Source organism: Anneissia japonica, unplaced genomic scaffold (genome assembly GCF_011630105.1).
Source record: "Anneissia japonica isolate Jap-2015-1 unplaced genomic scaffold, ASM1163010v1 scaffold142_len1259957_cov175, whole genome shotgun sequence".
Lineage (NCBI taxonomy): Eukaryota > Metazoa > Echinodermata > Crinoidea > Comatulida > Comatulidae > Anneissia > Anneissia japonica.
In genome coordinates this window covers 934,824-961,495 of record NW_022684560.1, presented here as the reverse complement: position 1 = coordinate 961,495, position 26,672 = coordinate 934,824, and the positions used below count along the sequence as shown (strand labels likewise).

At 34.1% G+C, this 26,672-nt stretch overlaps 2 protein-coding genes and 1 long non-coding RNA gene across 10 annotated transcripts in view; 1 reads left to right on the top strand and 2 right to left on the bottom strand.

Moving 5' to 3' along the window:
• LOC117106800 (beta-arrestin-1-like) overlaps nucleotides 1–6,913 on the top strand; it is an 80,457-nt gene extending 73,544 nt beyond the window's left edge. For 5 of the 7 annotated variants that reach the window (XM_033248288.1, XM_033248258.1, XM_033248274.1 and 2 more), the window contains 2 exons: nucleotides 1,009–1,080; nucleotides 5,006–6,913. In XM_033248288.1, the coding sequence (XP_033104179.1) occupies nucleotides 1,009–1,080; nucleotides 5,006–5,105 (172 nt within the window). In that variant the 3' untranslated portion in view covers nucleotides 5,106–6,913. The remainder of the gene's footprint in view (nucleotides 1–1,008; nucleotides 1,081–5,005) is intronic. The other 2 variants (XM_033248296.1, XM_033248304.1) reach the window with 1 other exon arrangement.
• LOC117106838 lies at nucleotides 5,617–9,282 on the bottom strand. Its single transcript, XR_004445149.1, has 2 exons — nucleotides 8,431–9,282; nucleotides 5,617–6,909 (listed from the first exon to the last, which is right to left on the bottom strand). It is a non-coding gene; the product is annotated as an uncharacterized LOC117106838 (long non-coding RNA).
• Nucleotides 9,283–10,074: 792 nt separating this feature from the next.
• On the bottom strand, nucleotides 10,075–26,224 carry LOC117106788 (histone deacetylase complex subunit SAP130-like). Of its 2 annotated transcripts, none has more exons than XM_033248243.1 (18): nucleotides 26,032–26,224; nucleotides 24,269–24,479; nucleotides 22,880–23,183; nucleotides 22,568–22,674; nucleotides 22,115–22,191; nucleotides 21,181–21,509; nucleotides 20,393–20,476; nucleotides 19,616–19,807; nucleotides 18,897–18,983; nucleotides 18,471–18,644; nucleotides 17,751–17,868; nucleotides 17,112–17,219; nucleotides 16,756–16,956; nucleotides 16,080–16,180; nucleotides 15,474–15,596; nucleotides 13,327–13,430; nucleotides 12,454–12,570; nucleotides 10,075–11,795 (listed from the first exon to the last, which is right to left on the bottom strand). In XM_033248243.1, the coding sequence occupies exons 2-18, from the start codon at nucleotides 24,476–24,478 to the stop codon at nucleotides 11,646–11,648; spliced, it is 2,586 nt and encodes an 861-aa protein (XP_033104134.1). In that variant the 5' UTR covers nucleotide 24,479; nucleotides 26,032–26,224; the 3' UTR covers nucleotides 10,075–11,645. The 2 variants fall into 2 exon arrangements, with proteins under 2 accessions (XP_033104134.1, XP_033104125.1); XM_033248234.1 differs by having other exon boundaries at nucleotides 22,880–23,186; nucleotides 26,032–26,223.
• Between the last annotated feature and the right edge of the window lie 448 nt (nucleotides 26,225–26,672).

Below are 26,672 nucleotides of genomic sequence, written 5' to 3'. Positions count from 1 at the left end.
GGATTCGCAATCAAAATAACTTTATTTTAATGGGGAAGTTATTGTTTTTATAATTGTTGATCCGATGACCACGTCATGGCATCCAACGACAAAGGGGGGGGGGGTGGTGTCCAAGTCTGTCCGACGATGTGGCAAGTGCCCCTCCCCCTGCTGGGGACACCACTAGTTTTTATACAGTTGTAAACCATATGCTAATTAGAAATTATTGCACAAGGCAATTTTGGAATTCATTAATCAAACCTGCGTACTCTCATCTAGCATATAGTGTACAACTATAATAATTGCTGTATAAGTCAGTCACCTTCCCTATTTCAAAATTCAAACTGAGGGGTGGTTGTGTACACGTAGTAGGCCAAACCACAGGTGGCCAAAATATAGCCCACCCCTCACCTAGGGGTGATATCCCTGATATTCCGGGATAGGATCATGGAGCTATAGTAATACCAAGGAGTTGGTAATACTGTACTATTAAATTATAATCAACTATTTTTGCTCATACAAGTGAGTAACCTATGTCATTCCACTTATCTACCTTTTTGCCTGGCCCTATTGGCTTCTCCTAGTGCTGCAGCACTTATTTGGTTGTTTCCGCTATGCATGTCGTCAAGTGTTTTAAACTTGCCTATAATTTGGGCCAGTAAAAAGCTATGTGTTTCATCTAGATCTATACGTGTATATCCCAGTTTTTAAATGTGTGTGAAATCTAGATGTTTAATATGTGCTTCATCTTGATATCTGTATTGTATAATTTTCATTTATATGTAATCCAGGTGTTAATTATGCATATCACCGTTTTTGACTTAATATCCAGATGTTTAATAATATGATGATGTAATATCCATGTGTGATATTTGTAAACCGTTGTTTATAAAGTATGTGCTTTTAATATTTAATCATTGCATTTAATATTGCATCTAACATTGTGCATGTGATTACCTACTATTTACAAATATTAGCATTTTGCATTCTTGAACGTATCTAATAACCCACGTTATTCAAACAATGCAGGCATGATCCTAATAAGCGAGCCAACAAATATTGCGTGGGAAAGGTGATGACATGTAACTCGGCAGCCAGCAGGTAGAACCAGTGTTTGGTTGTCACATTTTTGGACTCTTCAAGTACAATGCAGAAATACATGGATACATGTTGATTAAATTCACATACCATAAATGATCTAATAAGCGTTTCTCTTAAATAGGTGCCACTCTTGAATGAGCACCACACCCATTGGCTTATCAAGGAGGTGGGGGTGGCGGGGTTAAATATTCACATTATTTTGTGAGCTATCGCCCCCCCCCCCCTCGCCTAATCATCAAGCCACCAACTTCACCTTTGCACTCCCACCTCAGCCCTCTATTTCAAAACTCTTAGATACACTGCTGACCACACCAAATTATATATTTGAGATAAATTCTATTATTTACAGTACTTAATTGAGAGTACATATTAAACGTTTCTTGATGTTTTTCGTATCATAAAAAAAGTATGATACAAACCAACTAATTTCTCACAAAGATAAAAGATACAGTACAAAACTAACACTGCAAGACGTCATATGACTATTTAAAAAAAAGGCAATTCAACAGAAGGACGCACATCTCCGCTCTCAAACATAGCGCATACGTACAGTCCTTTGATCGTCACTGTGGCATCGACAATCCGATACTAGTCGAGTACAGCTGTCAGTTATTAGTCTATGCGTGCCATACGTTTTTTTGGTGTTACTATTTTATTAATTTTGGGTACTTTGCAATGTCTGTTAACTCTGATTTCTTTTGACCGCAAGCTTGTTAAATGCTTCTATAAACTGCAATTTGATTTGTGAAAATTGACCAAGAAAATGAAAAGTTATAGCAATTGAAAATTTACGAATTTTATAAAATTTCATGTTCTTATGTAACATTAAACTGTCATTTTGTCAATGTTGGACTAAGGTGCACAAAACGAACATTTGAGTAGATACAGAAAATTTATTTTCTGCGAAGTGAGTCTCATGAACGACAAAACACCACAACATGGGTAAAATTAATGTTGAAATGAAGAATATAATTGCAGTCTAATGTTAGTGCAAAGTATCATTAAGCCTTTGTAATCACTGCACGACGCGCAATTATCATGGCAACTAACATGCGCGTGAGTAATTCGTCACACGCTGATGGTTAAATGGTCTGGTTGTTATGGTTTTTGTGACGTTCAGCGTGTAGGGACGCGCGGCGCTTAGAATGTCGATGCCAGAGTTACAACCTGTGATGTCCCGAGATGTGCGTCCTTCTGTTGAATTGCCTTGCCCAAATAAGAACCACTCTAAGGTTTTGAAAAATTGTATAAGCACGCTGCAACTTATTAGGACATTTACGGTATTGAGTTTTCAACAATATCCCATTATGTATTTCGTGGTTCACTTGAAGATCCAGAATTTTAAATGTGTGTCTCATAGTAGTTACAGAATTCACTTGTACAATGTTTGTGTTCAATGTATTAGTTGTGTGCTGTTTTAGTGACGTAGTACTTGTTCACACAATATCTTGACAACACAAACACAAAGAAATGAACAAGTGTTGTAAGCATTTACATGACTAAACAATTGATGTAAGAAATTTGTCATCAAAATGTTGTAAACAAATGTCTGACAACAATGTTGTAGTTGTAATATAGTATCTTGTATACAGTAACTTGCTTATCCCCTAAGGGTCTGTTCTTATCTGACCTACCCGGTAAACCTGTACCAGCTACTCTCTGTCTCCACAAATGTTGTAAGCAAACACAGTACAACAAATGTTGCAAGCAGACACAATGCAACAAATGTTGCAAGCAGACACAATGCAACAAATGTTGTAAAGAGTAATCATTTGAAAACAAGTGTAAACAAATTTCGAAACCAGTTTGAGATCACTAAAAAGAAGATGTTAGTATAATATATTTAGCCATGTTTGGGTTGAACTTTTTTGGATAAAGTAACCATGTACTGTTCCTGGTCAGATAGACCAAAACAAACCTTGAAAAACAGTACAGATTGTGTAACATTATTGATGAAATTATCCAAGCTACTTGTTCAACAAAGCCAATTATGGCCAGGACAAAGTCATAAATCGATCATGTTGGATCATTTTAACCATGCAAAAAAAGTCTGACCATGTTCAGTGAACAAAAGCTGTTTGTTAATGGCTCACACGTACAGTACTATGAATGCGTGAAGATGTTCAGAATGTTAGCTCAAGGTTATGTAGACAAAAACTCTTTACAATCAAAATTGATTAAAGATATATTGTCCCCAGAAAATGGCAAAAAATCATTAAAAAAATTATTTTGTAATTAACCTGCTCATTTATAATGAGTATAACATACTGGATAATGACAAAAAAAATAAGAAAAACACTTTCAGTGCCTGGAAGTGTTTCCTATCAATTTTCACTGTAAAAATTATGGGTAAACATTTTTAAATACACTAATTCCTATGTTCAAGTTGATCATTTTTATGTTACTTTAAAATGTTAAATTCAATTTAAAATTGCCTTCCATCTTAGTCAAAATTTATCCTATGCAAACATATCTTTATTTTTTTGTTGTATTTTTAACCCACACATGATGACCATAATAATAGTTGTGACCAATCATATTTAAACAGATATTTAAAATGAATGATATTTGACCACCATTGTGTATTCATATTAAACATTTTATGTTTACATGTCACTCTCTGAAAGGGATAGGGGAAGATATTGTTGGGAGCTGTTTTTGTATAGTAAATTTTATGTTTTGTGGACCACTCTAGTAAACTAGAAGCACTTTCTATTAGTTATTAGCACAGATTTCAAAATGTCAGATTTTACTGGTGGACATTTTGGTAGTATGGCACCCCCGTGTTTGTTATAAATCATTTATATCTTCAATAGTTGATTTAAGTCTCATCTGCTATCTTTACGTATTTCTTGCTACTGATATATCTTACTGAACTTAAAAGCCTTTGGGGCATCATGCTATCGATCAGTCACCAGTAGCTTTGTGGTTAAGATGTCACTTTCTATTCTCCACGGTTCAGATCTTGTGAATTCCAACCAACTCTACCAAATGGCACCTAATGAGACAACTGAACGTCCACACTGTCACATTTTCTTGGACATACACTAGTGATTTGCACATATTGGTATTTAATGATGTCACATCACAGGGAAAATCATAGGACTTGTCACAAAAAAATTAAAACTTTATTTATATCACACTGTTTTCCCTCCTGTATTGTTCAAACTTGCTGATGGTGAAAGAATTATTATAATTAATTCATATATATATTTGGTTTTTTTTATGTAATATTTTCTATAATTTTATTGTTTCTTTATATTATTGCTATATTATTTGTTATTATTAATGTTTACTTGTGAGTGTATGATTATTTCAGGTCAGTGTGTACACTCACCTTCCAGTATGGATCACTTTTAGTCCTGTGTTTGTTGTTTAATTTCTGAATGCGTAAATCAAAAAACAATATAGTATTCCAATATTTATAAAATTTTGGGATGGAACTTCTGGTAAGGAGTTTGCCTTGCCTTTAAGGTTTTGGCTCAGTTCTTTGTTTTTTGGAAAAACCCTCATATCTTGTACCCGATTCAGACGAGAAATGCAGCAAAATTTTCTGTCTGTTAATGCATATCTGTCCATGTGCGTACATAAAATCAGCACATGTTCTGAGTACTGTAATATTCATGATGTGAAAACAGACATGGCTGAAACCTGTTATTATCCTAAAATATTTACCGATTCACATGGTTATCAGGACTCGGCTTATCTGTCACTGTGGCGTCAAACATCTTTTATCGTCTATCAGCTTTTTGCAGTATGAATATCTTGTAACAATGAGCACAGGTCCTATGTAAAAGTTTCGTGTGAATCGTATTTTTTATAGAACACAGGGTCCAATGGATCAGCTTTGCTGGAAAAACTGCACCAAAGTAGAATTAAAATTAATCACTAGAGAAATAACATGTTTCTTTGTTTATTTGTTTAGTGTTGAACCAACTCGCCAGGATGAAGATGATGATTTGATATTTGAGGATTTTGCTCGTCTTCGTTTGAAGGGAGTCGAAGGAGAAGGTACAGAGGCCTAACTTACTACTTGGACGATGAAATCATGATGCATGCGGCATATCACTGTTAATGCAACAACCAGCTGTCCTCTGCCAATTTCATCTAAATTTTAAGGATTTTATCTTGAAAACTCAATGTTTCAGTCATATTATGTGAATTTGATGAATATGTTTAGATGAGTTATATGCACGGAGGGTCCACAGGTGCTGCAAGTAACACACTTCTATTTTTATACCTAAATGGTAAAGGTTATATGTTACAGACGACATAAAGAAATGATGAGATATGTTTGAATTAGTATTGTTTCAATGTAAAAAAAATGATTAAAAATTCAAAAAAACATAAATTAAATAAAATATTTGAATCGTACTACATGTTCATACTCATATTATAACTAAGATTTCAAATATACTTTTTGCAGATACAATTTTAATTTGCTTTTTTTTATTATTGTCATAGTAACATATCGCATTTGATTTATCAAATATTTTTTAAGCCAGCTTAATGGTATATCATGAGTATGAATTACAATTTTTTTTTTTTTTTTTTTAAATAATAACACACAAGAATTTGATTTAACAATTTTAATTCATCTCTAAATCATCTGTAGAGTTTATACTTTCTTAATAATTATTAGGGATATGTATCTTTCATTTACTAATGGTGCAGTCAATGAATTACCGTATGTAAATTAAGTTGAATTAGAGTCTTAATTCAGATAGATAATGAAATTGCGAGCTCTGGATATTAAAGTGGTAAGAAATTAATGAGGTTTAATAGTGAATCAACCTATGTGTGATCACTTGCTGATTGCTATGGTACTTGTATAGAGAGAATTGTGCATATTTGAATTGGAATTTTCTTTAGAATGTTGCCATCATTTAAAGTCATTACAAGTTTGAGTTTTACTGCATCTGTAACAATTATTGATTATTAATAATAATCATGTTATTTATTTAACAAATTTAATCTATTTTTTTTGTCTGTTTATATAAGCAATCTTGTAACATGTAGTATTAATACTGTAATATTATTAATTATTAATGATGATAATGAACATATGTTGTTTGTCAGTATCCACCAGAAAGATGCTCATGCTACAGCCTCGCAACAGATAACTGTTTCAAGACATAGTTATTACGATATAGTAAAGCGACTTGCTTCTCTGTTTTGAATGTTTTAGTGGTGCTAATTACCATTCTCGTACATTATAGTATATATAATGAGTTAGATATAATGTGTGTTTGTACACATGTCTTGTTATACAAGGGGATGATTTATCTCCAAGCAATAGTGTATCCTAATTCCAAGCACATATCCCCAAGAAAAGCTGGTATTTTTTAACGAGAAGATTTTAAAATTTTAACTTTTTATCATAAAAAAAAAGAGAAAGGTTTTTGGATGCATTTATAAAGATCTTGTGGGAAGCTGGACAGAGTACAGGGTAATAAAACTGGTGTGGCAATTTAAATCCATGAATAATTTTGCTGCATTAAGGCAGCAGCTGTCCTACGAAAATGAGCCACCCTTCTCAGTACCTGTATGTCGTAGAGGAAAAAATATATAACTTTATTTTCTACATCATATGTATATTGCTGTTAAATCAATGTAGGCCTACTTTTGCCGAAATTGACCCCAATTCTCTTTGGGGATCAGCGGGGTGATGGTTAATGAGAAGAGCCTATAATGTAGTAGATCAACTCAGTATTATAGTAGATATACTAAATGGGCGTTAGAAGTTTTATGTTAGATCTACACAGCGTATTTCTTATTCTTTATTAATGTTGACCTTCTGATGGGATTTTTTGGTGTACAGTAAATTACCTGTCTCTTATACACATCTAAAATGATTAAAAATTCAAAAAAACATAAATTAAATAAAATATTTGAATCGTACTACATGTTCATACTCATATTATAACTAAGATTTCAAATATACTTTTTGCAGATACAATTTTAATTTGCTTTTTTTTATTATTGTCATAGTAACATATCGCATTTGATTTATCAAATATTTTTTAAGCCAGCTTAATGGTATATCATGAGTATGAATTCCAATTTTTTTTTTTTTTTTTTAAATAATAACACACAAGAATTTGATTTAACAATTTTAATTCATCTCTAAATCATTTGTAGAGTTTATACTTTCTTAATAATTATTAGGGATATGTATCTTTCATTTACTAATGGTGCAGTCAATGAATTACTGTATGTAAATTAGGTTGAATTAGAGTCTTAATTCAGATAGATAATTAAATTGTTAACTCTGGATAAGTGGTAAGAAATGAATGAGGTTTAATGGTGAATCACCCTATGCATGATCACTTGCTGATTGCTATGGTACTTGTATAGAGAGAATTGTGCATATTTGAATTGGAATTTTTTTTAGAATGTTGCCATCATTTAAAGTCATTACAAGTTTGAGTTTTACTGCATCTGTAACAATTATTGATTATTAATAATAATCATGTTATTTATTTAACAAATTTAATCTATTTTTTTTTGTCTGTTTATATAAGCAATCTTGTAACATGTAGTATTAATACTGTAATATTATTAATTATTAATGATGATAATGAACATATGTTGTTTGTCAGTATCCACCAGAAAGATGCTCATGCTACAGCCTCGCAACAGATAACTGTTTCAAGACATAGTTATTACGATATAGTAAAGCGACTTGCTTCTCTGTTTTGAATGTTTTAGTGGTGCTAATTACCATTCTCGTACATTATAGTATATATAATGAGTTAGATATAATGTGTGTTTGTACACATGTCTTGTTATACAAGGGGATGATTTATCTCCAAGCAATAGTGTATCCTAATTCCAAGCACATATCCCCAAGAAAAGCTGGTATTTTTTAACGAGAAGATTTTAAAATTTTAACTTTTTATCATAAAAAAAGAGAAAGGTTTATGGATGCATTTATAAAGATCTTGTGGGAAGCTGTACAGAGTACAGGGTAATAAAACTGGTGTGGCAATTTAAATCCATGAATAATTTTGCTGCATTAAGGCAGCAGCTGTCCTACGAAAATGAGCCACCCTTCTCAGTACCTGTATGTCGTAGAGGAAAAAATATATAACTTTATTTTCTACATCATATGTATATTGCTGTTAAATCAATGTAGGCCTACTTTTGCCGAAATTGACCCCAATTCTCTTTGGGGATCAGCGGGGTGATGGTTAATGAGAAGAGCCTATAATGTAGTAGATCAACTCAGTATTATAGTAGATATACTAAATGGGCGTTAGAAGTTTTATGTTAGATCTACACAGCGTATTTCTTATTCTTTATTAATGTTGACCTTCTGATGGGATTTTTTGGTGTACAGTAAATTACATGTAAAAAAATGTGGTAATGTAAAAATGTTGCATTTGTGATACAAGGTACAATCTTGCTTCAGTTGACAAAATTATACAAATGTTAATATAAATGTTGAAATAGATGTCGGGATGGTGCACTTCATGCAAGTGATTTTTTTTTTAACTATTTGTGGAAATATAAAATATATTAATTAATATTTTCCACATAAGTTAAAAAAAAACTGCTATGTTGTAAAGTAATGCTTTAGTTAGACGTGGTACCACCGCCAATTGTATTTAATTGATAATGTAATCTGTAAAAGTGAATTAGTCATGTTTGCAGAATAATTTGTGTTTGTGGTATTAAATTGTAGCGTAATGGCAAATGACTATTTTGTTTTTCATTGGCAAAGACTTGAAGGTGAATATACATTGGTGGTGTGGTGTCAGTTTAGATTCTCAATCTTAAAGGGTCCAATGTGTCCCGATAGTTGCAGAAGTCTGATAGAAAAGGGGACGGTCTCAAACTCTCATGAACAAGCAAAATTTGACAGAAACTAGAACAGTCAGTTGACAATGGGTGTCACCACACACAGCACAATACAATTAAATGTGTTAGAAAGCCCATTTAACCAGTTCTTCCAGAAGCTACAAAAATCGCCCAATTTTGACAAAAGCTGTGAAGATTTACATTTTTGGGTTCCTATGCTTTCAAGCAAAGGAACTTTAGGATACCATTCGTGTGTATGTATGTATGTGACATCAGGGAACAGTTCACTGTTCCCTGGTGACATGTATGTTACGCTGTTTTTTGTAAACAGGCAAAATATCTGTTCGTTATGAACGTCCGTACCCAAGCAAAATTGGATATGACGTCGTGCCCTATTTAATAATTTTCTATTTTGACAAATATTAAAGCCATAACTAATGAAAGACAGTACCCCTATCCTTGAAAAGACTAGTAAACTGTATAAGAGGAAAACATCTATGGAATGTTGTTTACTTTCGTTGTCCAAATGTCTTAAATGTGATGGATTGGACTCTAGGGACTTTTTACAGGATACAGACATAGCATAGAATTGTGTTGTGGTTTGATAAAAACAAACTTGATACTTGACAGGATAATTTCATTTGGAAGGGGAACACCTTCACAAAATCTTCCACAAGCTCCGGCCCACGAGCTCTAGTCCCCGTATCGGACAGCACGTCCCCCATAAAATACATCCTAATTCCGCCACAGCTACTACACCTTTTTATCATTGGCATTAAGCCAGCAAAACAAAAAAACCTGATACCGGGATTAATAATAATAATTATTATTATTTTGGCTTAAATAGTCCATTATGCTAAATGAAACTGCTGGATTAACACTTGAGGTCTGGTTTCGTTTGTTGCCATGTTTACATCATCGCAAATACAGTAGTGCAATATTTCACGAATGCCTTGGCCCTCAGAGGTTCTGGTTTCAAAATTATTCTGACATAACTATGGTACACCTATTATGTAGCTTCTAAATACTGTAATCATTATTTCAACAAAAACTGTTCAGCAATCAATGTCATTATTGAATTGAATTTTCTCACAACAAATTGTTTATTTCGCACAGACAAGAGCTTCGACTACCGTCAACACTGCATGTTATGGCTTCACACACAAAGAACAAAAACACTCAAGCAAAATCTACAGTTTATCAGTTTTATTGAAAACTATACACTCTTATACATCACTTAAAGTACACGGTATTTAGCATTGTTACTGCCAAGAGTTTGAGGGCAGTATTGATACAACTACAAAAGAATAAACAAAGAAAAATAAACATTAACAAGCAATTGCTTTTCCACAAATAGAAAAATGTTTTGTACATCACATGGTTTACTATTAATAGAAATGTTTTTTTTTCTATAAAATATTCATAATTAATGTGTTAAATATATTTTTCCAAACACTAATTGTGCTAATATATTTATACAGTATTGGTAATTTTTCACCTTTTTATGGCAGTTGCAGCAACTTTAATTAACCAAACAAAAATACATTTCATAATCTGTCTACATTACAGAATGTCAGGATGCTGTTGATGCAAAATATACAGATATAACAGCTACCCTCAATTTTTATGTGTCAACGATTCAATACAAATGTTTATCACATTGTACGACTCGCCGAATTCACAAAACTGATAAGAGAAACAATATGTAAATTTAATGCCAAATATGAGGTTAAATAATACCTGATTGACGAAATCAATTAACTCTCTGAATGTGAATTTCTTTACACTCACTGTCATGTCAACATAACATTATCTTTTTAGAAAATAGAGACAAGATACCAAGTTGAAAATAATGTCAATTAACAGTAAGTGGTACTTATATGTCACTATTTCTATAATAAATATCATACCACGTTTTTACTCCCTGTACACAATCAGCTGATATAGTACACTACATAGTATTCCAAGCACGCAAATTATATAAAAGATGTCCATCCAGTTTCCATAAAAAGCTTTCATCGATGCTGATTGCCCAGTCAAGGGGCCTTTGCAGCGTAATAATTGCAGTAAAAACACTGTAGCGAGAGTAGCGATTTATGGAAAGCAGGTTTCAACTCAAACTATTTACACACTCCTCGCATTATACATACATAACTCAATTTTTGATATTTAATTATTCTTCAGAATATGATTTTATATCAGCTTCCTTCCTTCCTTCATGATCATGGAATAGCAGGCTGATGTTGCTATGTGGCATGCTACTTTTTCAGCAAGTTTGATTTTTGTGTTTCTTGCTGAAGTAGAAGATATGTGGCATTGCTACTGCTTAAGTTTTGTAGGCATGTTTCCTGCTGAAGTAGCAAGCTGGTACTGCACTGTAACATGCTACTTTTTAGCAAGTCAGATTTTTGAGTTTTCTTGCTGAAGTAGCAGGCCGATGCTGCATTGTACCATGCTATTTTTTACCAGGACTGGCTTGCGTGTTTCTTGCTGAAGTAGCACGCAAACATTGCTGTGTCAGTCTTGTTTGCACATTTCTTGCTGCAGTAACATATGGACATTATGTGCCATTGCTACTTCTTACCAAGTCTTTTAGGCATGTTTCTTGCTGAGGTAGCAGGCTGATGGTGTGCTATGTAGCATGCTAACGTCTTAGCGGGTTTTGTTTGCTTCTTAAAGCAGCAATGCTAATGGTGCCAAGTAGCAGACTTCATAGCAGGTGTTGTGTCGATGTTTTCAGATAAAGCATCACGCTGATGGTGCTACGAAGCATGCTTCTTCTTCGCATGTCTTTTATTGGCATGTTTCTTGATGATACTGACAACCTTTGGTTTGTGATCTAGTAGTCTTCCCATAATACTCTTTGTTTCTTCAATGTGTTCCAAGACATACTGACTTCTCTGGATATTGCCCTGTTAAAATGAATATTGGTTTCAAATTAAGCTGTTTATTATACAAAGAGAAATCTGATAATCACAATAAGTTATAAAACATTATCACCACCAATCACTTTAATATTATAAAACGACTCGTCACCATTTTTTGTATATTTTTTATTTTTATCTTTTCTAAGTTTCTAATCTAAATATAATTATAATTATATTATTAAAAAGTTATTATTTATGTGGTAGTTAAATAGGTTAATTGGGCCAGTGGTTTCTCAGTAGTTCAGTTAGAGGCTGTGAATTGTCCATCGGGAGTATGCCAAAACCAACATTAGTGCCCAAAACAGGAAAATTAACTTTTAAATATATTCATATTCTCTACATTATACACTTTAAAATGATAGGTCATTTATTGGAATTGACTTACTATTGCCAAAGTTATTAGTAAAAGTACTGTTTTCTCCGTACTAAAAAAAACAATACTGCCACATTCTTATGCTAATTACTCAACAACAACAGTATGCTGGTTTCAGGATGGCAAGCCTAATATGGGCATGATGATGTTTAACCATAAAAAATATGGCCAACTTGTAACAAAATTTAATAGTGTAGAAATATATTAAAAATGTAATTTAAATTCATTCAATGATGCTAACAAAACACAATAACAATTTTTAGAGTATACCTGGATTAGCTCATAAATGCGATTGGTTTCTGTCTTGATGATACCGTCGCCAAGTTGACTGCTCATGCCTTCCTTGATTGCCTGCATTTGCTCATACACCTCTTGTTCCTGACCAATCTAAAACGACAATCAGAAATTGTTTTGTTCAGTTGAAAGGATGATAACTGTATTTGCACATTTACAATGCGTGACTGCAACAAGGATCATGGCATAATTTTCAGGTCAGAGTGGGTCAGTATAAAAGGGTTTTGTTGAGGCCAGGCAAATTTTCCTCTACATTGAATACATAGCATTTGTACACAGCATTTTGTATGGAAGATGTAACAGACTGTGTGTGAGATGTAACAGGCTGTGTCGCTGTACTGGCGGTGTGTGGGATGTAACAGGCTGTGCGGGATGTAACAGTCTATTTGTGGGATGTATCAGGCTGTGTGTAGGATGTAACAGGCTACGTATGGGATGTAACAGGCTGTGTGTAAAATGTAATAGGATGTGAGGGATGTAACAGGCTGTAAGGAGGATGTAACAGGCTGAGTGTGGGATGCAGCAGGCTGTGTGGGATGTAACAGGATGTGTGTGGGATGTAACAGGTTATAGATGTAACATGCTGTGTGTGAGATGTAACAGGCTGTGTGTGGGTGAGATGTAACAGGTTGTGTGTGGGATGTAACAGGTTGTGTGTGGGATTATAACAGGCTGTGCAGGATGCAACAGGCTGTGTGCAGGATGTAACAGGCTGTGTGTGGGATGTACCAGATTGAGTGTGGGAGGTAACAAGCTGTGTGTGGGATGTAACAGGTAACTGGGCGGGTGTAGGGATAATTATTTTCTATTTATTATTTAAAAAGTAACATAGGAAGAACTTTAGCACACCATGTCTGTGAGCTGTAGACCAACATGTTTGATTTTCCATCCATCAGCCTTTTTAAGGATTCCTCTCTGATTGGCTATCTCATGAATTCCTGCTTTCTTTTCATCTAAAAAAGAAAAATTTGAAATACAAAATTACTTTCCAAATAATAATCTATGTGAATAATATTAAATACAGAACATGAAGTAAAAATTGGTGTAGTATGTAATGTAAGTATATGTATATATTTAAATATTTTTACCAAAAAATACAAAAACAATACACAATATAGTTTGTTACATTCATTAAATATTATACAGTAGAACCTCGATTTTACGTACGGTACGGGACCGGAAGGCGTACGTAAATCGGGGGATTCGTAAAATAGAAGTTGGGTTAAATTTGTAGTAACCTTTGACCTAATATGTACGTAATGCTCAATATACATACAGTATGTATGAACGAACGATGTTACCTAGCTAGGCTAGACCAACAAGCCTCTAGGCCTACGAATAAAACCATGAGTTTAGTGTTTTTATTCATCACTTTACGATGTCATAATAAAGTGTTCAAATAAAACCGTGTGTCTAGTGTATTAATTCATCACTTTATATCTCTTATACACATCTAGATGTGTATAAGAGACAGCTGTCTTGATGTCCAGCAATTATTTTGAGCACCATCGGTAGTTGTTCATCTCACTTAGTTCACGTGGTTTTAGATTATAACAACCCGGTATTAGACTCAATCAACGTTGCTGTTTAATGAAAATACGTTGCAATATGGTTTGTTTATTGTTATAGTTTATTGTTATAGTCTTTTTACTTATGGTTGCTCTGAAAAGGGCTGTTTGTTTTGAATATTTTCGGGGTTTTTGATGACGTCATCGTCGATACGAGGCGTACATAAAACCGAGGGTTCGTATAACTGGGGTACGTAAAAACGAGGTTCTACTGTATACCATTTAGGATTTACTGCAAACATATCCCTGATGCAACATGGAATTCTGCCTCGATCCAATGACCAGGGTAGTATTGTAAAGCACATAGAGGCCTTGTTAGTATGATGCACTATGTAAGCCTGGGATATGATTATTATCTTAAGTTTGGCACTCAAGGTCGTACAAAGAATTCAACTCCGCCCGTCGGCGATATATTATGCGATGCAGTCTGCTGACGGCCGGTGACAGTCTGAACGGGTCGTCATTAAAAACCATCCATTACACGTGTGCCGTGGCATTGCATTCTGCATTATATTGCGTCGGCTGCTGATCGTTGGGCGGAGTGAGTGGCCGGCTTTAGTTGCAGACTGGGTTTGAGATGAGCAATAGGGCAGTGGTTTTAACTCATTGGACCATTCTGCTAAGCGCGGCCCCTTAGGTATTATTATTGTTAAGTCCCACGATAGCTAAACACATGCATTAGTGAGAAAAACCTGTGTTTGTGGGATAAGTGTATATTCTTGGACTTGTTCTGATTGGTTAATTAAGTTTGATTGACACTCCAGACAGGCTCACCCTGTCCAGCAGCTGCTTCCCATGTGTTTGAACCCTACTGTCTTTGGTCAGATGCACACTTTAAAGAGCCACATAATCAACACAATTAAAGGGGATTGTCTTCCAATACTTAGATATTACTACTACAGTACATGATACAACCACAGGGGGCATCTACAATATATGAGGCATGTCGTGGCAAAATGGTTAAGTTGTCGCACAGGCCAGTATTGAATAAATGAGCTATAATTATGGGAGAGCAAAAAATTGCCTAAAAAAATCCTAATTTTTTTTCACTATTGATCAACAGTTTAATGTCTTATTAATCATGTCCCAGAGTATTAGTTCTGGAAGGGGTCACAAATAATTTATTTAAAGTTATTTAGATAGTTAATTCTATTAAACAATGTATGCACAATAACTTTGGAAGGCAATTACTCAAAATCATGTTTATCTTGACTCTAAGAGTACTGTACTTTCACTTTCCAATAACTTAGGCTTGAAATGTCCAATTTCAATGAATGACCGCTCATTTTAAAGATCAGATACTCAGGTATCTGAAAATACTAATAACTTGAAATTCAATTTTTGCCACAACATGCCTCATATGATCAGGATCATGAATAACTTAAAATTGAAACATGAATGATTAATTAATGGTGATAGAACACTAACCTTTTGCCTTGACATCCGAATACCGTTGGAAATGATTGTGAGCTGGCTTCCATGTTTGGTGGTAGCTATCCAGAAGTTTCAATGACGACCGTTTGATATACTGAACTAACTTCATTTTTCGCTCTGTGGAATATTATTATGATAATTATGAGCTCTATTTAGCAAACCATGGGTGTGGCACATCTCAACAAAAGAGAGATGGCAGTATCTTTTACAACTGATGGTTTATATTATCTCTGACAAATGTTAATTTATAAAAATCATATACCAATGTTTTCAAAACATCGTAATAATGCTTAAGGTTTACATAATGTAGTACTAATGATGGATTAACACAATTTTGAACCAATAATTGTTTGGACAAGCTTGTACCAATGATGGGTTATATATTTTAATACAAAAGATGGTTTATATGTTTTGTCTATCTTGTACAAATGATTGGTTTTACATGTGTTTCATCAAAAATGGTTCACACCATGTTTGTGTAATCAATGTTGATTTATTCCAAATCGATTGTTCACACGGTATCGCTTGAAGCAAAGATAATTTATACCATCTTGCTTGTACCAATGAGTGTTTAAACCATGTAAAATTCAAGCTACTCACGTTTTTTTTCTAGTTTCTCCTTTTTCGATGGTGTTGAATCTTTCTTTGTTTCCGTTTCTTCATCTGTGGACTTGTCATCTAACATTTGCTGTGAAGCAACTCTACAAGGAAAAGAAAACATCATCATCAAACTCATTCCAACAAATACTTCATCAGTATATAATGGAATTTATATTGCATTTACCCTATAATACATAGTACAGTTATGATTTGGGTATGAGGGTCGTTAGGAATTATTATAGCTCAGTTAGGGACAGGGTATGCAGGGGTAATTAGGATCGTAGTGGAGTTATATCCCTACCCCTTTATGCATAGTCTGGTTAGGGTGGGGGCATGCGGGTAATTAGGACCTTACTGAAGTAACGTCCCTATCTCATGATACATAGGTTAGAATGAAGTACGCAGGTCAATAGGACTTTAGTGGACACACGTCAATACCCTTGATGATTTGTTCAGTTAAGATGAGGGTATGCAGGTCATTAGGACTTTGGAAGAGTAATGTCCTTAACCCTTGAATCATAGTTATTGTAATTCGAATCAGTTTTTTTGGTGTCTTTTTTTTTTTTATGTCCTCTCATAATTGTCTAAGCAGATATTTGCCACAATAGCTTTCGTAACAATAAAAGAAATTGAAATCACAACTGTATCAACAAAAACCTGAATCATATTTTCTTACTTGTGTTGTTGTTTACGTTGCCGTTTCCTTGGTGATGGCTCCTCGTTTTTTTCTGGCAGATGTAGGGAATCTGGTAGACCTGATAGCATCGATATTGAGTCATCTTTCTTCTCTTGTTTAATCTTAATCAACACAGACTGAGCAGAATTTGATTCTGATACATTGCTCTCTGTTGATTGCTGACTACTTGACAACGATTCACTGCAAAAAAAAATAAAAAAAAATTTTTTTTTTGTGCAATGCACAAGACAGTCTGTGGAACATGCATTATGTAAATAAAACACTATACTTATAACTATTAGTATCATTAGCAAGTGTTTTCTTGTGTTCCTTTTGAAAAAATGTTGATGAAGTACCTTTGCTTTGGAGAGGCAGTTTGCCTTTGATCAATCTTTGAACTTGGACTAGCAGGACCACTTCCTCCTGTCGTCTGGAACAATGGTTTACGCAATGAAGCAGGAGTTCTAAAATTAAATCAAAATAAACAAACATGTTCCTATAATGATAAGGATAATAAAAATATCTAAACAAAGAGAGTGATGTTGCAATATTCATTTACAGATTTTTTTAATTAGGAAAATACAAAAATACAATCATCCAACTATTAAAAGATTAGGAAAATACATAAAACATCATAAACAAATATGTGATTAAAATTAACCAAAAAATACTAAAATTAAAACACAGGTTAAAAATGTTTAACATCTCACAAAAAATAATTGTTAAGTTATATTAGTTACCAAACATTAAGAGGAACCTAATAAAATTCCAGTACTGTATAACTGCGCTGGGATTGTAAGGCAAACTTTTAACCACCAATCTATATCTCCACTACATAACTCATAATTCATAATTTTATTTTCCTCACACGAGGTGGTAGCTAACAAAGGGAAATCTTCCCTGTACATGTGTCAGCTATCATAGCATTCACTGTTTAACAAGATGCAAAAACATTGTAGAAAAGCATAACAATAATAACAACAATAGCAACGTACCCATCATTGTGCCGTTTCCTCAGGATACTAGGCCTAGGTGAGGATCCAGGGGTGGTAACGGACTGATTCGTCGTTGCAGATGCATTAGCAGCGTATATGGTTCCTGGTATCGGTTCACCTGAAAATTGTTGGGGTGATACTAAAGTTTGAAAATATATATTTTTGAAGTCAGAAGATAATTAATGAGCATAAAAAAAAAACACTTACATCCCTTTAAGTACGACCTCATCATATTTACAGGTACTATTAATATCATATTTATTATGATAAGTAAATTAAGCTTATCCCCAGTTTCTGTAATGGATGATGGTGTAATACACCCCCAGAATGGGACGCTAGTTCATCGCAGGTTTGCTGGTACCCATTGATAGAGTTGGGTAGACTGACACAATGTAGATAAAGTGCGAGGGATTGAACCCTGACCTCGAGGTTGGAAACCAAACGATTCCCACTCCACCAAACCTCTTCTAAATCATAATAATAATAATAATTATTAGTAGTAGTAGTACCTCCTGTAATATTCTTATTAACAGAGGTATCCTTAGTATTAGTTTATCATAGTAGTCATCGTCATCCTTATTTACAATCATTGTCATTTATTTCATTTTAACACAATGGTATTGAGATCTCTTACATACAATGGGGACAGGTGCCCCCGATACAGAGCTACTCCGGTACGCATTACAATACAAGACAAAAAATAAAGTTTAAGGAAATTACCATCAGCTGAACCTAAAGAAGGTATTGTATAAGGAGTACCGGTTGTCCTCAAGTCTGCAACCATTGGATTCAGCCTGACTGGGCCGCCTGCAACTGTAGCTGCACGTGCAACTGCCGCAACTGTGGCTGCAGCTCCGGCACTTGACGGAGCTTGCAACGATACCTGCGGGTTGACTGAAAGGAAATAAACAAGTATTATTAAACATCACTGTTACAAATCACAGAACACATAAGAAACACACTTGTTAGAAATTTTAATTTGTAACAATTATATAATAAAGATATATAATTTGTGGGAAAGATAATTGTCAAATGATTAGTAAACAAGAGTCTAAAACTTGATGAGAGTGTTTGTGAAACAAAGAAAAAAAACAACAACATGATGGATGGTGATAACCAGTAATTACTGTATGTACAAAAACTCACCATTCAACTGCTGCCTTACAGCTGCATTTGTAATGGGTGTGAAACTATTATGTCCAACATATGGCGCCTGGAACTGGTACCTAGGAACTAAAAGCAAAAATACCTTGTTATTGCTATAGCCGTGTCTTATTGAAATTGTTATTCAAACCAGCATTGAATACAAATGTGTTTTGTCTTAAATGTTAGGTTCATCGTGCACAGTGGCATGATTATGGTAGAAAGATGAAATGAACAAATACATTTAAATAATCTTTTGCAAGATAAAAATATGCTGACATCAGATTAAGTAACAATATATGTGGCACTGACAAATCAGTCACTCCTTGCAAAAAAAAATGAATTTTGATTAATTACTACCAGGTTAAATCAGTGAAGTGAAAATTTAACTGATATTCGGGGGACCTCTTAAATAAATGAAATAATGCGATTCTTTATAAAACAAGTGACATTCTGAGGCTTAGAATCCTAGGCTGTCACAGGATTTGAACCCAGGACCTGGGATTGGAAGGCAAGCATCTTAACCATCAAGGTATGGAATTTCAGGAATGTACTTATACTACACTGTAAGGAGAAAGAATCTGAATACCTATGTAAGCTATTAAATTACAAATACTTGAAAATGTTCATTCACATACTTGGCCATCTTTGAGAAACTTAATTTTTACAATTACCACAGTTTTTACGCCATAAAATATCAAGCAGTATAGAAGTTAGCTTACATGTACCATCACCCCTATAGAAGTAGTAAGGAGAATACTGATGTACGTTATGTGGTATTGTGACGCTTGGGTGGCCAGGTACTGCTGTGGTCACGCTGCTGACTGGCTGCCGATGACTGGCTAAGAATATAGCCTGACTGTCCGGAAAGCTTGCATGGGGTCGTGGTGCCGGTGTCTGCTGAAGTATTTTAGCTGAAGAAAAAAAAAATGTGTGTGATCCACTTGATTGTTAATGTATTGCAAGTAAATATTAATAATGATATTAATTACAATAAATAAACAATATAAATAAGGGAATTATATACAGTCTGTTAGCATTATCACCGAGACTTTAATTTGCAAATCATATTTTTAAACCAGGCATGGAAAATTCGAAGTGTTATAGAATCAGACAAGAATAAGAACATAATCAAAGATTATGAGGAATATGACGATTAAGAAGATGAGAAAAATGATCAGGGATGAGAAAAACGAGCAACTGCACACAGGAAACATGCACGAAGGAATCATGTTCAGATAACATTTGTGGCTGGAGATATTTGATAATAGATATTTATTCTCCAAGTCTAATGATGAATTACAATAATAAAATAAAGGTAATGGTGATTATTATGATGATGATAAATATTACTTGTTATTTTAAATATTATTGCAAATATCCAGGATACAGTAAACAAGCCAAAGGGCTAAAACCACTGTCTCTTCAATATGAAGATGACGACAATAAAAATTTCAATGACGGTGATGGTGGCAACGGTGATGAAATAGATTACTTACAAGCAACACCAATTGGAATTGGTACTGATGTTGTTGTACTTGGAACTGCACAAGTAACTGGTTGTCCAACAACTGGTTTTACAACTAAAGAGAAGAGAAAAATATATATATATATATATTACAGAAAACTTCAAATTAATTATTACCAGTCAATTTAAGTGTTAATGCAACACTAGGAACATATATAGGAACAGTGTTTTTTATGTATCAATATTGGTGAGGAAATTTTTCCATTTTTGAAATTTTGATTGAATGAGTAATACTGTAATTCACTTTTTAAATTTTTCTTTTATTTATTAAAATAGGCAATTCAAATACTTATATTTTTTTCAAGTTTATTACTTTACTACAGTATACCTTAAAATACATTAGAAAATATTGATTATTTTTGTATCGTACCCTGAAAAAAAAAGAACAAAAAACTGAGAACAAAAAATTAAAAAATCAAAATCAAATTTTGATATTAACTGGCTCAGTTTGGAGTAACATAAAAATGATCAACCTCAACATAGAAATTTGTGTATTTAAAATATTAATAATTTTAATTTTAACCACCAAAATAGCCAAAATGATAGCAACGACTTTGATCAAATATTCCGCAACTCTTTATTTAGAAAACATGCAAAGGGGAAGTACTTTTAGTCCCACAAGTGCTTTAATATTACTTACCAGGTAAGTTGATAATTTTATGATATTTCAAAGTGTGCAAGTTAATTTCAAAACTGATTTAAATAATTTTTTTGAGGACAACACATCTTAAAAAAACCCAATAGAATCACAATACTCACTTGGAGTAGTAGCGTTGGTTCTTGCTGGAACTGGCTTATTTATATACGTTATTGGAATAGCAGTAGAAGTGACAATACTACGCGGCACTCCAAACATATTCTGCTTTGGTGCGTAAGTCTTGGTTGTGGAGACCGGCCAATTCAATTTAGGATCCAACTTAGTGGCGTCTCCTTTACCGGTAACTTTGCTTTCTGTGAAACTTTCTAATTTTTGGTCGCTTTTACCATGTAATTTTTGAGTCAGCTTAGATTCACTTCGGCTTTCGATTGTCACTGGGGGAGGGGTAGTTGATGCTTTCAACGTATGTGTGTAAACATGTGGTGGTAGCCTACATTTACGAGTGAAACAAAAGATACAAAAATATTCTTTGTAAATAATAAGCAATACTAATTGGTTATTAGGATAATTAGCAATCATGAATATATGAATCCAATCGATACAACCAGTGGATATCATACTATTAATGTATGGTCACTGAAAAAATCAATACATCTGTGTTTAGCTGTAGTGGACTTTCAGTTGGAAGTGGCGTTGTTTGGAGTAAAGGGTCGCGATTTCAATCACTTGCTGTTCATTTCACTGTGTCGTTGAGCAAGGCTCTTTATCTGCGTTTCTTCTCTCAACCCAGAAATGTAAATGGATAACTGGTGGGGTAGCTGCAAATTCTCCAACAGGGCAGCAACACTTCAACATACAGGGACCAGATGAGCAGAGATGAAAAAAAGTGCTTTGTAACCTGAAGGTAATGCGCTATTTCAATAGAGGGGATTAGAGGGCTGTCTACTAGAGTTTGTTCAACAATCAACATCACTGTGTGATTATGCTCACACATGCTTCATGCACAATTATTAAAAACAATGAGCTGATCAATTAATAACTACTTATCTGATCAGTCCTCTTACTACTGACTACCAATTAATATTTGCAACTGACCTGTGGATATCTTGAATGTTCTGGAGAGTGCTTTGGGGTGCTGTAGAGCTTCTTATTGGCACATGAGCGATTGTTGTCTAATAAACAAAGTTTTAAAAACAAATTATGTGTAATACAGGTAACTGATTGTTCAATAATAACAACAATCCATAACATAATAACAACACTAATAAGTTACAACAATGATAATTAAAAAATATGTTTAGCATTGCATTCCAATGAAAACACTCTTGGAGATATTTCTCAGGGAACAATGTGATGGTGTTCTCTTCCCTTGCTAAATGATACCCCAGAACAATAATAATAATAATAATAATTTATTATTAATAATAATAATAATAATAAATTGATACTCCAGAAAAATAATAATAATAATAATTTAATAATAATAATAATAATAATAAATTGATATCCCAGAACAATAATAATAATAATAATAATAATAAATCTTACCTTTGGCAGGGTGGTAATGGCACTAGTCTGCAGTGAAGTGGTGGAGGCAATTGTCTGAACTGGTTGGGTGGCTCTTAATGGGAAGCTTCCAATGCTGGCTTTCGATTCTATAGTAATAAATGTTTAAAATTCCTTATCAATCGGTAACATTAAACAAGTTATCTAAAAAAATTCAACCAAATTTGTTCGCTTTCTAAGTTATCAAATTCGTAACCTCCAAAAATTATTTCATAAATAAAATGAATTCGGAATCTGATACGGGTAGTGTATTAAAAAAAAAGAGTATATTGAAAAAAATAGTGGTTACTGTACCTTGAGGCTTGCTTGGCTGTTGTGGATGGCTTATAGGTGGCGCTCTACCTGCTTTAGCTACGTCATGGCTTGCAAGTGGTACTTGGCTGACGAATGGCACGGCAACACTACTAGGTACTGATGTACTAATGGGGTAATGTTTAACACTGGCTGCCACTTGAACCGGTAAACTTATGACAGGTGTGCTACTACTTGCAGCAATACTACAAGAACCAGCGATAATAGTTTTCTCTTGACCTTTGACATTGGCTACTGCCGATGGGAAATAGCTTAGAGCTGCCAGGTTCTGATTGGGTATCAAATCCTTCTGGAAAAAAGAATATCAAGAGTATTAGTGGTAGTAAAATATTATTGCCAAAATAAAAAGGTTTTTTTTTTTTTTGAGGCAAAGTTGAATGAAATAAAATAAACAAATCAGTTAATGTGGATTCCAGGGCACTACTGGGGGGGGGGGGAGAAAATGATGTTTAAAATTAAGTCTGAGAGTGCCATTTCTGGCCATTTGGAAGTGCCTTAGACATACAATTTTGTAACTCCACCCCAACCATAGTGGGGCTACAGCAATAAAGGACCCTCCATCCGTAAAATTAACTTAGGCCTACTAGGCATATATTGAGTTCCTGAATCTGCCACTGCAGTTGGTTGATTGTGTTAATGTATATTACTGCTGAGTACATTATTATCATCATCACCATCCTGACTGTCTTGTCAACAATATTAGTTTTATTACTATACTATTACTCATTTAAAGCATACAGTAAAGTATTATACAGTATTGTAATCACCCTCCAATAAGTCACAAAACAAGTTTATTTACTTTCTACTGACTTATAAACTGTTTTCATTACAAAAATGTGAAGAAGTAGGATCAGTGTCATTTAAATTCTTTTATTGGCTTAAAAAAAATATTTTTGTTTATTCTTTTATTTGATTAAAACCAACATTTTAGGCCCTGTCCAAATGATGACATATAGGCACATCATCAATATATATGGGCATACAACAGTTTTTTGTCAAAGAAAATTTTATAATCTGGACAGAGCCATATTACGGCTCATAATCGCCAAATGTGTGTAAAAAACAATTATTCTGAAAACCAGAGAATCTACAAATTAGTTTCAAATAACACAAGAGATTTTACTCAGTAAAAGAGAGACATTTTGCGGCAACAATGTTTTGACTGATTGGTTTTTAAATACTTCTGCTTTTTCTGTAAATACAGTATGGATGGATAATATTTCGCACTAGTATTCCTGAAAATGATCAAATAGATTGATACGTTGAATTTTAAAATGTCTGCTTTCAGGGTTACTGTCTTTTTGTTTTAATTACCATGCAACTAGTAACAAAAAAAAAGTTGGTAACAAGTGTGAATATAAACTGAAATACCTGAACACTGGCAACACGAGGAGGAGGACCTGCGATGCCTAATGCTTCGGGAGAGATTACTGGCATCGGAGGGTTGACAGGTTGCACCAACACTTTCGGCCCATCTGCTTTATTTATTTTCAGTATATTTTCAGGCGATAGGGCATCGACAGAAACACTGCTTACAGTTGTTGAAACACCAGCAGAAGCTGTTGTACTTGCGGAACTCATACTAAATTGTAGGGAGAGATTAAATATGCTGGTCAAAAATGTCTTATTTATTTAGCTACAGAGTTGACTGTTATGAATAAAATTTTGTCTGTAATTTTTATTTTATGCTTATTTGCATTCTCTAGAAGTGAAGTTTTACCCTACCTGATGTGTTATCGTACTGAATACTCAGTATGTTCCCAAATACTTGCAGAAAAAAAATCTTACATGTGATTCAGGAAGGAATCGAACCCACTATCTCCAGATAACTAGCCTGGTGTAATAACCACTAGACCACCAAGCTTACGCTAGTGACTAGTGTTGAATCAGATCCTCAAGTAGCAGCTGGTACTCCAATGCTATTTTGATTCTACATCTATTGTATTGTATTGAATTGTCATGTATTATATTTTTTCTAAAGAGTGTCCCTGAACATCAGCTGACCTCTGTGGCTTAGATGGAAGGGTCACTCTCTTTAAAATATGGTTTAAAATTTTAAAAAATAAATAAAATACCATCCCAAACCCATAAAGCGGTGAAAAAAAACCCTTTGTTGCGCTGCTGCCAATCAATGACATATTTGGAAATCATTGTTCGAGTGTCAGCAATAATTTTTTGTATTGTATGTAGGCTGAATTCTAGAATTCACTACCATCACACACCCTGATGCATACATTTGTAAAATGCTAGCCACAGACAGGGTTAAAGTAATCACAAAAAGGCCACCCTGATTATATTTGTACAAGGGATAAATTAAAAAGTTTGCCTCAACTTAATTAAAAAAAAAAAAAAGAAAGAAGAAAAACATTTACGTGTGCAGAATTGCAAACTATTGTGAATTGGCCTTCATGATATCCACTTATACATTTTTGTAGGGGATATATTCCTTGCACAGACCCAATCTCGCAGTCTGACGGCTAGGGCCTAGCACTATTAGCTTATTCATGATATGGTTTCCTTAGAGCATTGCTGGTCATTTTTATTGTTTTCAACACATTAGGGTAGGACTAGGCCTAAGTCGATTTGGGTTTGCTCGAATTGGTTGGGTGGACTTTTGACCAGACACCTCCTAAATAGTACACCTACAAATGTAGCCTGTACTGTGAGGTCAGACCTAGCCTAATACAGTACATTTGGAAATGACGACGAGAAAAGATCATAGACGGAGTAATCACGGACTCGCGTTTAGAGAGAAGAAAATCAACTTGTTTTGGGTTGGGCTTGGTTGGCTGGTACTCCTGCTGATGACAGTGGATTACACGAGTAGAATCTGAGTTAATGAATCATCCATTCATTTGTTTAATATAAATGTGTAAACAAATGTCCTTTTATCATTCAGTAATTAGTACTAAAGCAAACATTTTCGAAAAGGTGAAGCAAGAGGGAGGTACGCCAATTATATTTAGGCCTGTATTTTGGTTACAGAACAGTAACCGCCTCTGTCGTGTTGCTGTGTCTCTAGCTAAGTTAGGAGGTTGTTGTGCTGTAAATTGAAGGCCAGCCCGGGCAATACCTATAAATTTGTCAAATAATATACGCATCAAACAACTCACTCTTCATATTCAATTACTTACCTTACAAACACGGTGTAAATACTTCTTTATCTGCTAAGCATAGCTACATACATTTCTCGACTACGAATTTCAAAGCCTACGAAAGCAGAACGTGTTTTATCTTTGCTGTGAATTTTTGAACGCAGAGTATTGTGTTAACCATGTAGCTTTATAAAGTAAACGATGATTGGACAGCTCGCTCACCCTGTTTACTAGTGCATTTTGTCTAAACCGACATGCTATTGGTTCTGGGAAATTATTACAATTTATTGGAATATACGATTATGAATTGGGGTACACTTTTTCCATCCTTGGATTAGATGAATAGAAGAGGTGTAACATGACATAATAATATTTTATTTACTCTCGTTAATACTATGTTTATTATACAAATTATACTAATTATTTCTATACATTTTGATCAGATTTTCCAGTTAACATCATTATACCAAGGAGATACCTCCTTGATTATACTACTATCTGCAGCCCGCCTATAAAGTTAGGTCCCAGACTGATTTAGGAGTTAAGTTTTCAATTTAATAAAAAACTGAAAAGAAACAAATAAAATAAAGCACTGTTTTGATGAAATAATGACATGAATATTTTTTAATAAGTTTAAAGGTACACAGTTTGTATCAATGGTGGCTCCAGAAAATTGCTGA

Coding starts and splice junctions, on each gene's coding strand:
- LOC117106788 (XM_033248234.1), bottom strand. CDS start 24,478: ATGAGTTCCGCAAGTACAACAGCTTCTGCTGGTGTTTCAACAACTGTA. Junction 17,869..18,470: donor TTCTTTAGGTTCAGCTGATG/GTAATTTCCTTA, acceptor AACAATTTTCAG/GTGAACCGATACCAGGAACC. Junction 12,571..13,326: donor GTCTACAGCTCACAGACATG/GTGTGCTAAAGT, acceptor TTGTCGTTTTAG/ATTGGTCAGGAACAAGAGGT.